Source organism: Cydia amplana, chromosome 1 (assembly GCF_948474715.1).
Source record: "Cydia amplana chromosome 1, ilCydAmpl1.1, whole genome shotgun sequence".
Lineage (NCBI taxonomy): Eukaryota > Metazoa > Arthropoda > Insecta > Lepidoptera > Tortricidae > Cydia > Cydia amplana.
Genome location: NC_086069.1, coordinates 3,980,425 through 3,995,960, shown reverse-complemented (window position 1 = coordinate 3,995,960; position 15,536 = coordinate 3,980,425). Strand labels below are relative to the sequence as shown.

The 15,536-nt window shown below is 39.5% G+C and overlaps 1 protein-coding gene across 1 annotated transcript; it reads right to left on the bottom strand.

Annotated features, from left to right (window-relative positions):
• Nucleotides 1–1,076: 1,076 nt before the first annotated feature.
• Nucleotides 1,077–5,273, bottom strand: LOC134654961 (uncharacterized protein K02A2.6-like). Its single transcript, XM_063510414.1, has one exon. The coding sequence runs from the start codon at nt 5,271–5,273 to the stop codon at nt 1,077–1,079; it is 4,197 nt and encodes a 1,398-aa protein (XP_063366484.1).
• Between the last annotated feature and the right edge of the window lie 10,263 nt (nt 5,274–15,536).

The window sequence follows — 15,536 nt, the reverse complement described above, 5'->3', positions numbered from 1 at the left end:
TTTCAATTTACGAGTTATAAAATTAAGTCTTTGCGGTAGGTACAGTAGATTTTTTTTGTAAATATCTGTGAGTCCTAGTATTTACAGAAGTTTTATAAAAATTGTCTTGTCATATTTTATAAACGACCCGAGATTTTTCGTCCACAAACGCTATTTGTTAAATAAAAGACGTGTTGCTTGGCAAGTATTTATTCCGCGACTGCCTACCCACTTATTCTAGATATATGAATATACCCATATATAACACCTTCACCCTTATTCTAAAACAATCCTCAAAGTTGAGTATAGTGTGCTACATTTATGTGCTAGGTATAATTCAATAATTGTGTTCAAAAGATTACCTAAGGCACAATGTAAATTAAAAAAGAAAGTAAACTATAAATAAGTAGGTATACATTTATGAAAATGATTTTACCTATTACCTTCACCCTAAAACTACCATAATTTCCTTGGGAATAACGTAACCAGTACAATATGCAATTGTTGATTTTAAAGATAGTTACAAAAAGATGCAATCAATCATTAATCGTCTATTTAGTCTTATTGACTGATACACGGGTACATACTTATGTTGTGAGTAGGTCTGATTAGACCAAGATTACATTATGTACATAACTACAGGTTTACCTGTTCGCCCAGTTTATTACATTTGTTCTTACAAATTAGTTATTATAGATTTATTTATTATCACGATATATTGATCAGTGATCATGTATTAATAGGTCCATTAGGTAGGTACCTAGCCTAGGTAGGTTTAGTATTCGCCTGAAGGGCCATCATGTTTTTTTTATGTTTTTATACTTTTGTTTATTAAACTCATATATAACAGAATGTTCTTTTCGTTTAAATATTACTGAAGTCGTTTAAAAAAAAAAAAACATAGTAACTTAAAATTAATACAATATTAGGTAATCTGTCCTGAGAGCCATGTCCGTTATTCATAAAGCCTGTTTATTTTGTTTCCGTCGAGTACACTTAAAAAAAACTGACTAGGAAGGACAAGCGATTATTCCTGGTACGTGCTCCTTGACCGACTATTATGAATAACGACAGAGGCCATTACATAAACAAGGTACTCAATCAATTTCGAGTCCATATCTCATTGGTGGGAATCGCGTTCTTTTTGGGCGGTTAGCCACCAGTAACTCCGGAGTTGCTTGACCTGCCGCGGGCGGGTTCATAGTAATATTCGGCTGCGTCTCAATCGGCGCTGCCTGTGTGTTGCCATTGTCGCCAGCCGCGGCGTCATCATCATCATCATTCACTGCCGGACCGGGCGAGGGCAAAGGATACGCTAAACTTCGATGTTGTGGTGTCTCGTTTGGATTTTTAAACGGATTATTTTGCCCAGCTTGATCTATCACTCTCGACCTGATTTGATCCACGTGCCTATGTACCGTCTCCGTTCCAGATTCATCCTTAACCGAATAGTTTGTACCGCCAAGACATTCTACAATGCACCCCGGGCACCATTTAGTTTTATTAGTACCGAATTTCCTATACCAAATTAAATCCCCTACTTGAAAACTTCTTTGTACACCCCTCACCTGCTTCCTAATGCGATCCTGATGCTCGTGCGCCCGTGACGCCAGCTCCGGTTTTAAGCAGTCTAATCTGGCTCGAAGTGACCTACCTAGCAACAGTTTGGCTGGAGGGTAACCCGTGGCGTAATGGGGTGTGTTCCGGTAGTTCAACAAAAATCTACATAACGCCGTATGCATATTAGTCCCTTGTTCCATACTTTTTTTCATTACCTTTTTACATATCTTTACCGCTGACTCACAAGCCCCGTTCGATGCTGGGTGGTAGGGTGCGGTAAAAATATGTTCCACTCCATTACTGGCTAGAAAACCTTGAAATTCAGTACTCGTAAATGGGGGACCGTTATCCGTCACCAGCTGTTTTGGTAAACCGAAACGCGCCCACATTTCTCTAAACACGTCTATTACATAACTCGCTGATGTACCTGACATTTTAATTGCCTCTATCCATTTTGAATGTGGATCTACTACTATTAAATATTTAGTACCTGCCAATGGACCGAGGAAATCTGCATGCAACCGTACCCAAGGACGTTCAGGCCACGGCCAGAGGCGCGGTTCGTGAGCCGGCGGCGCGTCCGCCACCGCGGCACATACGGCGCACGCGCGGCAAACGCGTTCCACCGCCTCATCGATGCCGGGCCACCACACGTAGCTTCTGGCTAAAGCCTTAGTCTTGACCATACCCATATGTGGCTCATGTAGTTCTCGCAACACTTTTTCTTTACATGCCTCTGGTATAACTACCCGGTGACCCCACATAATACACCCGAGTTCTTCATATAGTTCACTTTTGCGATTTAAAAACGGTTTTAACTCTCTAACCTCCACATCTAACGGCCAACCATCTTTTAAATAGTTTAACACCCGACTAAGTAATATGTCTTTCGAGGTTTCGTTACGTAGCAGCTTATAATCTAACAACATCGCGTCAGATGCAAAATGTAAATACGTCTGTTCAGGGACCTCGTCGCGCTCCTGAACGCCGTTGTCGCGATGGCCCTGTATCATGCGAGATAAGGCATCCGCGGTATTTTGATCAGTACGAACATATTCAATAGTAAAATCATATGCTGATAATAGTATAGCCCACCGTTGTAATCGACTCGCGGCGGCTGTTGGAACACCACAGTTTGGTCCAAAAATCGTAACCAGTGGTTTGTGATCGGTGCGAAGAACAAATTTACGGCCGTATAAATACTGGTGGAATTTTTTTATGGCAAAGACTATGGCCAGCGCCTCCTTATGCACCTGACTATAATGCATTTCCGCTGCCGTCAACGCGCGCGATGCATACGCCACGGCGCGCTCAACACCGTCGCCGCCGCTTTGAGCCAGCACCGCTGCAATGCCGTGTCCACTCGCATCACATGTCACCAGGCAAGGCAAGCGCATATCATAATGTACCAGGGCCTCCACACTGCACAAGGCCTTCTTAACTTTGATAAAACTGTCGTTCTGCCTGCCACCCCACACCCAATGTTTACCTTTCCGAAGTAACTCGTATAGAGGAGCCAGAATATCGCTCAAATGCTTAATAAATTTCCCGTAAAAGTTAACCATACCCAAAAATGACCTTAATTCGGAAACATTGGTGGGAGGCGACATTTTAATAATAGGTGCCACCTTATCCGTGTCAACCCTCACGCCGTCTTTGTTTATAATAAACCCTAAATATTTAACCTCATCTACAAAAAACTCGCATTTATCCTTTCTTACTTTTAACCCGTTACCTTGCAATATTTGCAAGACCTCCTGTATCTGTTCATTATGTTCTTGTATCGTTTTACTAGTGATCAATATATCGTCAAGAAAGACAATAACATGGGGCATATTTTTGAACAAATTTAACATGATCCTCTGAAATATGCCGGGACTCGAGGACAAACCATAAACGAGACGGTTATATTGAAATAAACCTCTATGTGTGTTGACCACCGTATATCTTGCCGTATCATCCAAAAGAATCTGGTTATAGGCCTGTGATAGATCAAGCTTGGAAAAATATTTGTAGCCACTAATATTACTTAACAGGTCATCAATCCTGGGCACGGGATATCTATCTACCATTAGTACCTTGTTTAGCGTAACCTTGTAGTCCGCACACAGTCTGATGGCGCCGTCCGCCTTGTGCGCCACCACCAGCGGTGTAGCCCAGTCCGAGTGGTCGACCGGTGTGATGACGCCCGCCGTCAGCATGGCGTCCAATTCGGCGTCCACGCGCTGACGTAGCGCGTAGGGCAAAGGTCGCGCCCGGCAATACACAGGCACCGCCCCCTCGCGCAGCTGCAGCGTGGCCCGCCCGCCGGTGAAGCAACCCAGGGTTCCGTCGAACACATCTTTAAACCTGGAAAGGATATCATTCATAGTAAGAGACGGGTTTCCATAATCCTTCTCCAGTTTATTGACACTTGATACCTTTAATCGCGGAACCTGAATATCTAACTCGGCAAGCCATTGCCGTCCTAATATATTAGTGGTTCCATTATCTATCACATATAAATCTAACGTCTTAACACAGTTGTTATACGACACTTTCACTTCAACGTAGCCTAACGGATAAATGCGGGAACCATTATAAGCAAATAATCGTATACGGCACGCCTTTAATTCTAGTTGACTGAAATTGTTCTTGTAAGTGTCATTATTTATACACGAAAGGGGAGATCCGGTATCAATTTCCATAATTAATGGCATATTTTGTACAAGTATCTCCATACATACCGGTGGGTATTGACTCAGTCCCATTTGATATATCGGCCATTCGTCGTCGCTGTCCGTGCGTTGGCTAGGGCCCGCGCCGTCGCCGCCGATGCCCCGCCAGCTCGCCTCCTCGGCCGGCCCGGGGTGCTCCCGGATGCAGTGCTGGCGCGCGGGCGCCGCGCCCGAGCGCGCGCCTCGCCGCCTCCTGCCGGCCGTGCTGCCTCCCCGGCCGGTCATTGCCCTCTCGTTATAGCCGCGGCCTCCGAAGCCACTTGCGTACTCCTGAGCGGTTCCCCAACTCTTTGTCGCTCCCGGTCTTGCCCTAGCTCCGTGCCCCTCCTTTTCGGGACACACACGCCGTAAATGACCGACACGTGAACACGTGTCGCACACGTAATCCTTAAATTTGCACGCGGAACGCTCATGTCTAGTGTCGCCGCACGCTGTACATTGTTTTTTTCCACTTTGGCTGGCATTGTAGTGCATTCCTATCGCCGTAGATTCCACCGCACTAGAATCTTTCTCCGCCGACTCCATTGTAGTCGCTATCAGTACCGCTTTACTGTAGTCGATTTTTTTATCTGCAAATAACCTCTGTCGAATTGCGTCACTGGTAATCCCGCATACTAGTTGATCCCGGAGGTTCTCTTCTAGCCCGTTAGTCACGCTACCGAAGTCACAAAACCTCGCCATTTGTTTTAACGTGGCCACGTACTCGGCAATGGATTGCCCAGTTTGTTGTCTGCATTGCCGAAACTTATAACGTTCTGCTAACGCCGATGGCACGGGTTCCAAGTGATCTTTCACTAATTTCACCACTTTAGTGTACGTTAATGTAGATGGTTTGTCCGGACTACATAAATTCACTATCAATTCATATGCACTTTCACCTACGTTCGCAATCAAGGTTGGTAGTTTCAAATCGTCCGTAACGCCATTAGCTAAAAAGTACATGTCCAACCTATCGCAATATAAGGTCCAATTCCCCGTTTTCACATCAAACTCCGAAAATTTACCTTTGCCAGCCATTTTTACCGATCAAACACTTAATTACACAATAATTTTACCATTCGCCGCCACTGTTAAATAAAAGACGTGTTGCTTGGCAAGTATTTATTCCGCGACTGCCTACCCACTTATTCTAGATATATGAATATACCCATATATAACAAAAGCTCGGATGATCGTATTTCCCCGATCTTTAAACCCGTTCTACACATTCACATCGCTATCCGTGCGCATCGTCTCTGAACTTCGTCTAAGCGGGCGCTTGAGATTGGTAATATTTATTATCTGAGTGATGAAAGCGCCATCGCTGTATATGTGGAAAAGCGAATGGGCATCACAACCTGAGCTGCTACAGTCTGAGGGGCCGTTCTCACGACACCATGCGATCAATGAATTAATACTTCCTAATATGGTTTCGGCGAACGCAGACAGCGAGTGCCCGGACAGCCTGACTGGATCCATGGGCCAGCCAGCAGCCCAAAAAGGCGCGGCCGCTGAAAATGCCACAAGGTTCAAGCACTCAAAATACGCCAACCTGCAACCAGCTTAAATGACTTTGTTCCGGGCGCCGTAGAAACGGTTGCAAAAAAACAAAAAAGTTGGTCAGAGACATGGAGCGGCGTTTGCGTGATGTGTTTATTATATTTTTAGCGTAAGTTTTAGTTAGGTATTACTTAGTTAATAATTTATTTTGGAGATGAAAGCTCAATCTTATAATATGTGCGACCGTGAGCTGTAAGCATTTTGAATAACAGCCCTGGCCTCGGTTCTTTTGATCACCAGTTTGTCCGCTTTACTAGCAACAACCGTAGAGCTATTTAAAAAACATGCTGCTACATGTTCATTAGAAAATCTAATCGAAAATAGGACTCACCTTTTAAGTATGAGAAATTAAACTCCTGTTGCCCGATTCAGATTTAGTAATTTGTCATGGTTTTGAACTGGTTTTGATACCACCTTGAATATTGCTCACGCTGATTGGTGAATGCGAAATGAAGAGCAAGTCCTACCTACGTGAGATACGTGCCAATCAAGACGATTGTCAAGGTCGTATCAGAACCCGTACAAAACCATAATAGATTGTTTAATCTGAATAGAATATTTAAAACTTTCGCGGTTTGAACACATATTAACTCACATTCATAGACGGGTCTATCGCGAAATTTATTTTATTACCTTTATTTACCGACGTTTCGACACAGGTTTCATTGGTCGTGGTCGCGGCTAACTGATGTCCCAGCAAAATTTCAAAACAGAGATTTGTGCAGCTACCCGACGAAAAATGTATTAATGTGTGTGTGTATGTGTATAAATGTGAGTTAATCTGAATAGGGCTCCAGTGCTATTAGTAATATTATGCACAACTTAGTATCGTCAAGTAGTTTGCAGTTTGCCCTGTTGTTCGGACAATTTTTTAAGTGTTATTTAAACTTCGTGAAGTTAAGAACCGCAAAACTTTGAACACTAATAAAAAAGTTATGTGCTCGATTTAACGACTGACTGACAAGAACGCTCAAGGAACAGATAAGTGGCAGTGCATTAAGCAAGTTTGGTAGTTGTTAAAGTTACTTGCTTGGTTTATAACGGCAGCAGAAAGTTTCAGGTGTGCCAATTTTAGACATGAGTTGTCTCGTATCGATAGTGAGTTTCTGATAGAGTTTGTGCGGAAAGAGAAGAGTCATGGAATGTGGGCCCAATACATTCCACAACTCTTCTCTTTCCGAATATTTAGACTCTAAACGTTGTTACGAATAGATACTTCTTATTTGATTTAAGTTTATAATAGCCTATTGGCAAAGAAATTCACTACCATCAAATTCCCACAAATCGTTACGATTTTCAATTTTTTTAGGGTTCCGTACCCAAAGGGTAAAAAACGGGACCCTATTACTAAGACTTCGCTGTCCGTCCGTCTGTCCGTCCGTCCGTCCGTCCATCCGTCTGTCACCAGGCTGTATCTCATGAACCGCGATAGTGATGTATCTCTGTTGCCGCATAAATTAAAATAAATATTTAAGGAGGGCTCCCATACAACAAACACGATTTTTTTGATCTATTTTTTTGATGGTGCGGAACCCTCCGTGCGCGAGTCCGACTCGCACTTGGCCGGATTTTTTTTTAATTTAGGAGAAAATCCTTGCGTATTTGTAAATATTGGCATGTAAATTTTATGCAAACAAAGTTGTGGAAAGAAGCAGAATAATTACATCTTGCTGGCGCTTCGCTAGCATGAAATTTGGTTGTGTTGTCGTTTCTGCAACCTTACTGTAAGGTGCAACAAATTATTTGATGCGACTTTATGAGATTACATTAAAAAATAGATGGGAAAGAGAAACAGAGAGTAATAAAAATATTCCCGGTAGAAACATCGTCGTTCTTTTACGATTGGTATATTGACGGGAAATCTGGAAATCGTGCGTACTACTACTAGTACTACTCGTTCTTCTTTTCATGCTCACTACATGTATTATATGAAATATAATATTATGATAAGATACCTACCACCATACCTTACAGCTTTTAGGTGACAATAAACAGCAAGAAGAAATGTTACATGGCTGACAAAGCGTGGCATGTTTAAAAACCTTGGAAAATCTTGGAATAAGACAACCGACTACAAACCAAAGCTCTTGCAAAGGTTAAATTGCATAAATTTGTCGGAGCAACACTTGGCCGCATTAGGTGGCCAAGCGGAGGCCGGGGCTCAGTAAAAATTATATTCTCTAGTCCTCGGATAAATAAATTAAGCGTAAAACTGCGCTTGTTTTTTTTTATAAGCCATGAAGCGTATAATATATTGATAAAGCTGTAACCTAGATAAGAATCGCAACAGCTATTTTTCACGACGCAACTATGTAGACCGGGAATACACTATAAAGTTGTGGGCGAACGAGAACATGCCGTTAATTGTACGTCATTGCGTGTTACACAGTTCCTCTAGAGACAATGTCAAACAGTCAAATATATTTTCTTAATATTTTTTACAATATTCTTATTCTTTATACTCCCGGGGCACGAGCTTCATGTATAGAAAAAGTCAATTGAAACCTACATATATACTTGGTCAACCAGATCTTGACAGTAGAAAAAGGCGGCAAATTTGAAAAATGTAGGCGCGAAGGGATATCGTCGCCTTCGCGCCTTTATTTACTGACAAGATTTGGTTGACCAGCTATACACAGGTAGGGCGGGCCCTAGGGTAGAGCGAGTGGAGCGGCCGCTCTTGGCTATGTGCGAAGTTGGTGATGGGGGCAATACAAGCGAGGCTAACGAAAGAAGTGGTGAAAATATGAACTTTCATGGGACGACATCTTCATACTATTTGGCAGCTGCCAACTGTCAAATTAACAATACGTCCCACGCCCACAAGGGCAGTGCCACAGTCATGCATGGAGCGACTAGGTGCCAAATGATAGCCATGTTTTACGAAAACCGACAACTTCGCTATATATTTCCGCTATAAGTTTCTTACGCAAGTATTCATTTTAAACAATCAGAAAGTACGACAAACACGAGCCAACTGTTCCCGTCAGTCGAAATGGACGACCAATGTTCCTCTTCCGGACACTGGCAACACAGACGGAAACTTGTTGCTAATTAGATGAAAAAACAAAACAATTCGAATTTCGAAAAAGAGCATCGGTTACGTAATCGGCGCCGAAAATACGTCGCTCGTTTGAAACAAAAGAGCGCGATGCTAAGCGCCGTTAACGCGGAATTGAGTTTTATCTTAGATGCGTTACGGTCGTTAATAGAATGACGTTTTAACACATTTTAGTGTCGAGTTGTCGTGCCACAACCGACCTTGATGAAGACGCTGATAGATCGTCGGCGTCGTCGTCACAGCGCGACTAAGAGCCAGTTGCACCAACCACATTTAACAGACTGATCAACGTCACGCAGCAGAGATCTATGAAATTTCCCATACAATAAAATTTAGCGAACGCTTTAATGGTGACCGACGGTTTGGTGCAACCGACCCTAACACGAGGAAAAATAAAAACATTAGATATCGATATGACACTTTAACGAGTTGCAATATTGCGATTAACACCCATATTCGAACTTTAAGATACGTCAAATATTAGATATAGAAACGATATGGATATGATATATTTTCTTTAAACAAAAACGTCACTTTTGACACTTGTTTGACACTGACATATCCGCTCCATATCGTTTCTATATCTAATATTTGACGTATCTTAAAGTTCGAATATGGCTGTGAATAGCAATTCAATCACACAAACCGCGCAATCTTCCACGTTTATTTTACTATTAAAATTGCTTTGTTGGTATTTTCGACACCACAGCGAAACTATAAAACAATTTAATGCAATATTTCTATTCACCGCTATCTGTTAGTGGTGATTTATTAAGGGCATTAAAATACTGCGGTTCTTTTGAATTTTAAGACGCAGTGTTTGTCATTTATCATTTTTATGGTACTTGTAGTTTACTCGTATTTGAGTTTCAATATTCGCATGTTCATTTTAATGTCAATTTTGCGTAGAGTGAAACCAATCTCATAATGCACATCGTCATTACTTAACTCCCATAGGGTAAAGGCACCAGTAGTCAGCCTTATAACGACTTTTTTAAGTTTGAACGTTCGGCATTTCTACAGGATTAGTCGGATAATTAAACAAATGACATGGTTAGATCAATTGTTTATCATAGTTTTAAAACAAAATATTTAAAAAAATAACAATCCTCTTTATAATATCTCTAATTAAGTTTAAACAAAAAATGGCACTTTTCTCCAGTAGTCAGCCTCCAAAATCCAGTAAGCAGCCTCTGTGTACCCAGTACTCAGCCTATATAAACTATTCATAATAATTAGGTCAAAATCACTAATATTTATATCAAAATCAACGATATTATAATATTTATTTTTTCTTTATAATTTTTGTTATCGTTATTGTAGTTAGTTGTAGTTTTTAATTTTAGTTTATAATTTTTTGCATATATCAAAATCAACGATGTTATACAAATATCTATTTTTTATTACTATTTTAGTTTATTTGTATCTCCTTGGATATCACGGGCCTATAATCCCGGTTTTTTGATAGGTTTGCGTGGGGACACAGATTCAACACGTAGAGTCCCCTTGGAGAGCTTTTATGTCATGTAGAACTATTTTAGTTATTGTTATTGTAGTTGTAGTTTTTAATTTTAGTTTATAATTTTTTTGCATATACATATGTATTATTTACCTACTTGTTTACTTATTTAATAAATAAAAAATCTTATAGGTACATACAATTCTTATGACACGAAATTTGTTGGCCATAGGTACTTAATTAACTAACATTATTCTTGCAAACTAAGAATCGCAATATTTATTTTCTAATAATTAATCCGTCAAAAATTAATGAGGTAAATCAGGTAATATATAATTATGTTCCTAGTAGGTATTCGGTAAAAAATAATTAATCGAGTCTATGCAGATCTAATTATCATTAATAAACAAAGTCATATACCGACCAGGAAACAGCAAAATGATAGTTATGTATAGTAACGTCAAAAATATGTATACACTTTTGAACCTTATTTCAATGAGATAGGGTTTAAAAATGTGGACATATTTTTGGCGACGACGTACCAAGCAAGGTCAATGGCTGAGTACTGGATCCGCGAAACCCAGTGCTCAGCCGCATTAAAACGTTATTTCAAATGCGGCTGACTACTGGGTTTTACTTTAAATTGACTAGGGCATGCCTAACTAAATTTGAAAATGTAAATTTAACGGTCCTAACGGTCGCATTGGCTGGAAAATAATAAAATAAACGAATAACCCAAAGGTCAGCCGTGGGGGGCTGGGCACTGGATTTTCTGGAAAAAAGTGTTATCCAGTGGCCAGCCCCCTCAATTTATAAGTGAAATATTGATATTTTCATTCAAATATAATGCAATTTAATAGATAAACTAATAAATAAACCAATCATTAACAAAAACAATAACTTTTAACATTAAAACATAGTTTTTCTTGCCTGTTAAGAGAACCCCACGTGCAGTAAAAAATATGGCCGACATGACACTATTGCACTCGTCGACAAACAGCACCTGTATGAACGAGTATATTTCTTCCCCCCGTTCCCTCACCGCACTTGTCGTGTGACGTATTAACCAATAAGGAATCAAAGCTCCTATTTGAGTACTCGCGATTTGTTTAAACGAATATACCAGATATTTATGACCAATAAACGGCTCAAAAGGCTGACCACTGGTACCCGGCTGGCCACTGGTGCCGTTACCCTACGTTGACAAATATAAATTAAAACAACTTGCAACGGCTGCCGTTTTTTCATCCAACGGGCCGCAGGCTTGTTTACCACTGACGTATCGTAAGCCACCCAACTGTACTCCTAAATCTCCCAACCAACTATTGTCCAAAACTATCTGGAAGATATTCAAATAATTATATTTGAATAGGTAACGCAGTTATCAGGCAAAATATTTAGATAAAGGACATTGTTATTCATATTTTATTACGTATTGAAATTATAAACCTTAGTTTTACCATTGGAATATAGTTAGGTGGCCGCTCTTGCATTAGTCATTTGCCTACGTGCTGCACTCTTATCCTCAAGCCGCCCATACGTCAAACCTTGCCAAGCAAAATTAAATTTTATTTTGTCGACACAAAGTTCAAATTAGAATGGAACAGGAGACCTTTTTATAGGTCTCTGGGCGGCTAAAGGTTAAGGCTGCTTCTTTCTTATTCGCTGCTTAATTCATCATAAGTAGGTTGATGTTAGAGGCCAATAATGATGCTGATGATGGTTTTAGGGTACCTAGTATAAAGTCTTCCGTACCGTTTGAATGTGAAATGAAATTTATGGAGGCGTATGCATATTAAAATGGTATTTCTGTTCGTATCGTTTCGTTTGAAATAGCTTTTCATGATATTTGAAATGGCATTTTTATAAATACTGCCCTTGCTTAAATAAATACTTGTAGTTGCGGCTGCGAGTAATTTCTATTCAAAAATGTACAGCCAAAGATATACAGGTAGAATCTGTTATTAAAGTATTTTATTAGCGCCAGCGAAACAACCGTCTTTGTGAGAGATATCATTTTATGTTTCCGTCGTTTTACTGCTGATACAAGTTTTAGTGGCAGGTAGGTATGACTAGTGCAATTAGGTTTTAACGAGTTACCTGAAACCAGCATTAAGGTGACGTTCGGATGTCAACTGCAACTGCATTCGACATTACTGCTACTGCATTCAACATCAAAACTTTCCACACCTTTATAATGATATGTATATTATTATACCATGTGTGTCTCACACTGTGAGTAAAGTAAGGTCCTTATACGTGTACCTTTAGCGAACTCGGCGCCATCGATTGTATAGAAGCGGATTTTGTCCATATTAAATTGTCTTTCACCTGTTAGAGTTTGATCCTTTCGCATTTTCTCAAAAGTTAGCTGGAATTAAGAGATCCCTTTTAGGGATAAGTTCGCCTTTGTACATAACATTTTTATTTTTGTTTTGTTTTGTCCGTTTTATGTAAACTTGTTTATGTGCAATAAAGTGACATACATACATACATACATACAACGGCTTTGGACAGAGAAAAGCATGGCTCACTTCGGGTCGTCTTCCCACAGCAGTAAGTAATTAAGTATTTGAAAACGAGCTCAGTACCTACCTATTAAAATTTTACCTTAGAGCCGTTCTGCTCGAGGGATTTGCTGCTCAATATTTGCTGTAGAACATCAACGGTTTTATTAGGCTCAAAATACAGAAAATATGTCTGCAGTCTAATTGCCGTGACCCATACAAAATATATGGAAAGAGTCGTGGCAATAGGGATGATGACACATGTTGAATTTTATAACAAAATCTAGTAAAATAGATAGCAAACGAGCAATTTATCACAATAATGTGGATATTAAAATAAAATATTGAAAAATTACAAAAATACAGGACCTGAAAGTTTCAAAATTTAAGTTTTTTTTAACTTCCAAAAACGATAAAAGTAAGGGTACCATTCGATTCCTTACATTTCATCCAATAAAATATTGTATAGCAACTATATACATAAACGCAATATTTCACCGACAAAAACGCTATTTTCTTGTTTTGTCCATACTACAAGATGGGCTCCCACTGCTCCCAGAGACCTTGACGTCACGTTCCCTTGTCGTTTTGTTTAGGGCGTTTCGCGAGTGGAGTGCGACTGTCGGCCTTTGACTACAATTTCTGACTTTTGTGTTACTTTAATGCAATGGGTCCCATATAGACATTTGATCCTAAAAACAAACCCGATCGATTGATACCATAAATGAAAATTAGTCATGTAGCCTATTAGACGTAACCGTAGACATATTCTCAGAGAAAGACCCTTCAAAGTGGCACTTTGTATAAACAATTGAATGAGAGTAACTGCTTAGCATAGACTAGGAATCCTCTAGACGGAGTTTAGAGCAATTATTTCATAGACACGGACCAATCACGGCACGGAATTGACTCGAAGATGGAGTAAAACTACCGTATAAGTGGCAGAATGGGTAGCGTTACTATGCTCAGTCTAGAGGATGTCTTGTCTGTGCTGCTCAGTACCTACCCTACTGAAGGTAAATAAGCGAGTGTCCCAAAGAAATTGAAAATAATAGAACTGCTTAAGTTATGCTTTCCGAAAAGTGTATAAAGTAAACTCGAGAGGAATTTTATGAAATTTTCAACGTTGCAAGACGCCTGCAGCATAGTAACCTGGCTTAAGCAGAGGATAGGCAAATATCTCAACAATTTTGTCTAGCATAAAGCTACGCGCGCGGGTAAAATACAGCCAGGTTTGTAAGATGCGGCGCTGCTGGGGAAACAGATTAGCGCGGCTATTGGTTTTAATTTTTTAAGATGTTTTTATTTAGTTTTTCAACAATAAATAAAGGTTAATATTAACGTTAATATTCTTACCTGACTTCTTATTGATTCGATTAATTTACATTTGAAAAACAGGCGTTAATTATTGGAATTAGTCTATCTAACACTAGGATGGTTTACGTCAAAAAGCTATTCTTTTACCAACCATTGGTGCATTGGTGGTCAATTATTCTATTTCGGGAAAAACTGTACAGAATAATCAATCAGATATTCAAACATCTCTACTACAATATCATCTACTATAATTTTCAGATTAACATTGATTCGCTGGAGCGGCCAAAGTCTATAATTATGCGTTTTATTCTTCCTAGCGTAAAACACTACTACGGGGAACAACATAGCACAAGATGCACTGCTCGTTAATGAAAGTGCTAAATATGTGTGGGAGAAAGCTTACTCCCGTCTCCCCAGTTAATGCCACATCGCAGCACGCTTCATAACGCATCTCCCGGTTAAAACAGAATTAAATTCTACCCCACACTCGAAGCGTAGTCTTATATTAAACACGAATGCTCTATTTGTCTACGAAGATCACGGGCAAATGAGGAAACATTGTATAAACTTTCGAGTCGACGTAAATCGCCTAATCCGACTTTAATGAAACTTGGCGGTTTTATAGTCAACTCTGCCGGGCTGGTATAGAACGGCCTATGTATATGAGATGGTGACACACTTAAGATATTGCTGAGAGGGGAATCCGCGGAGTCTGGAGACATCGGGACCATGATGCTTTATTACTTTCAAAGTGTTTGTTAAAAATTGTTTAACTTAAGAGTTTGTTTATTGACACGAACAATGTTGCTACTTTTGTTGAAGCATATAATAAACAGTAAGAGAAAGTACTGTTTTTACGTGCGTTTTATGTTATATTTTACTTTATATTTCTGCGCTGACATACAAACTTCCTTCCGTTATTAATATCCTTGCGTTCCCTATAAAATACATTTTTCGTTGATGTCACTTACGAGAAAGTCATATAAAAAATCTTCAAGTATTCTTTTTATTCTTCTGAGCGCAAGGGACATACAGATTATAAACATACCACGGTTTTTTTTTGTGTGGAAATAAATTTGAGTATTTATAACTTTGTTTATTGTAAAATGAATTAAAAATAAGTAGTTAGCTGCAAATGTACTTAGAAATATTAAAATAGTTTCTGTTTTTACAGTTTAAACCTATTTTTTGGCTAGTGTAAAACATTCCTGCACACAAAAATCCAGGGTATGATTATAAAATATGATAAGTAATATATTTCAGCGCCTCTTTCTTGCACGCAGGTTGAAATGTTATTATACTTTAATTCTGAATGTGCCTCCATGAACATGCGTGTATTATTGGTTAGTTAGTTAGAGAGCAGCCTAATAAAGGCTTACAATTAGCTGCTAATTAAT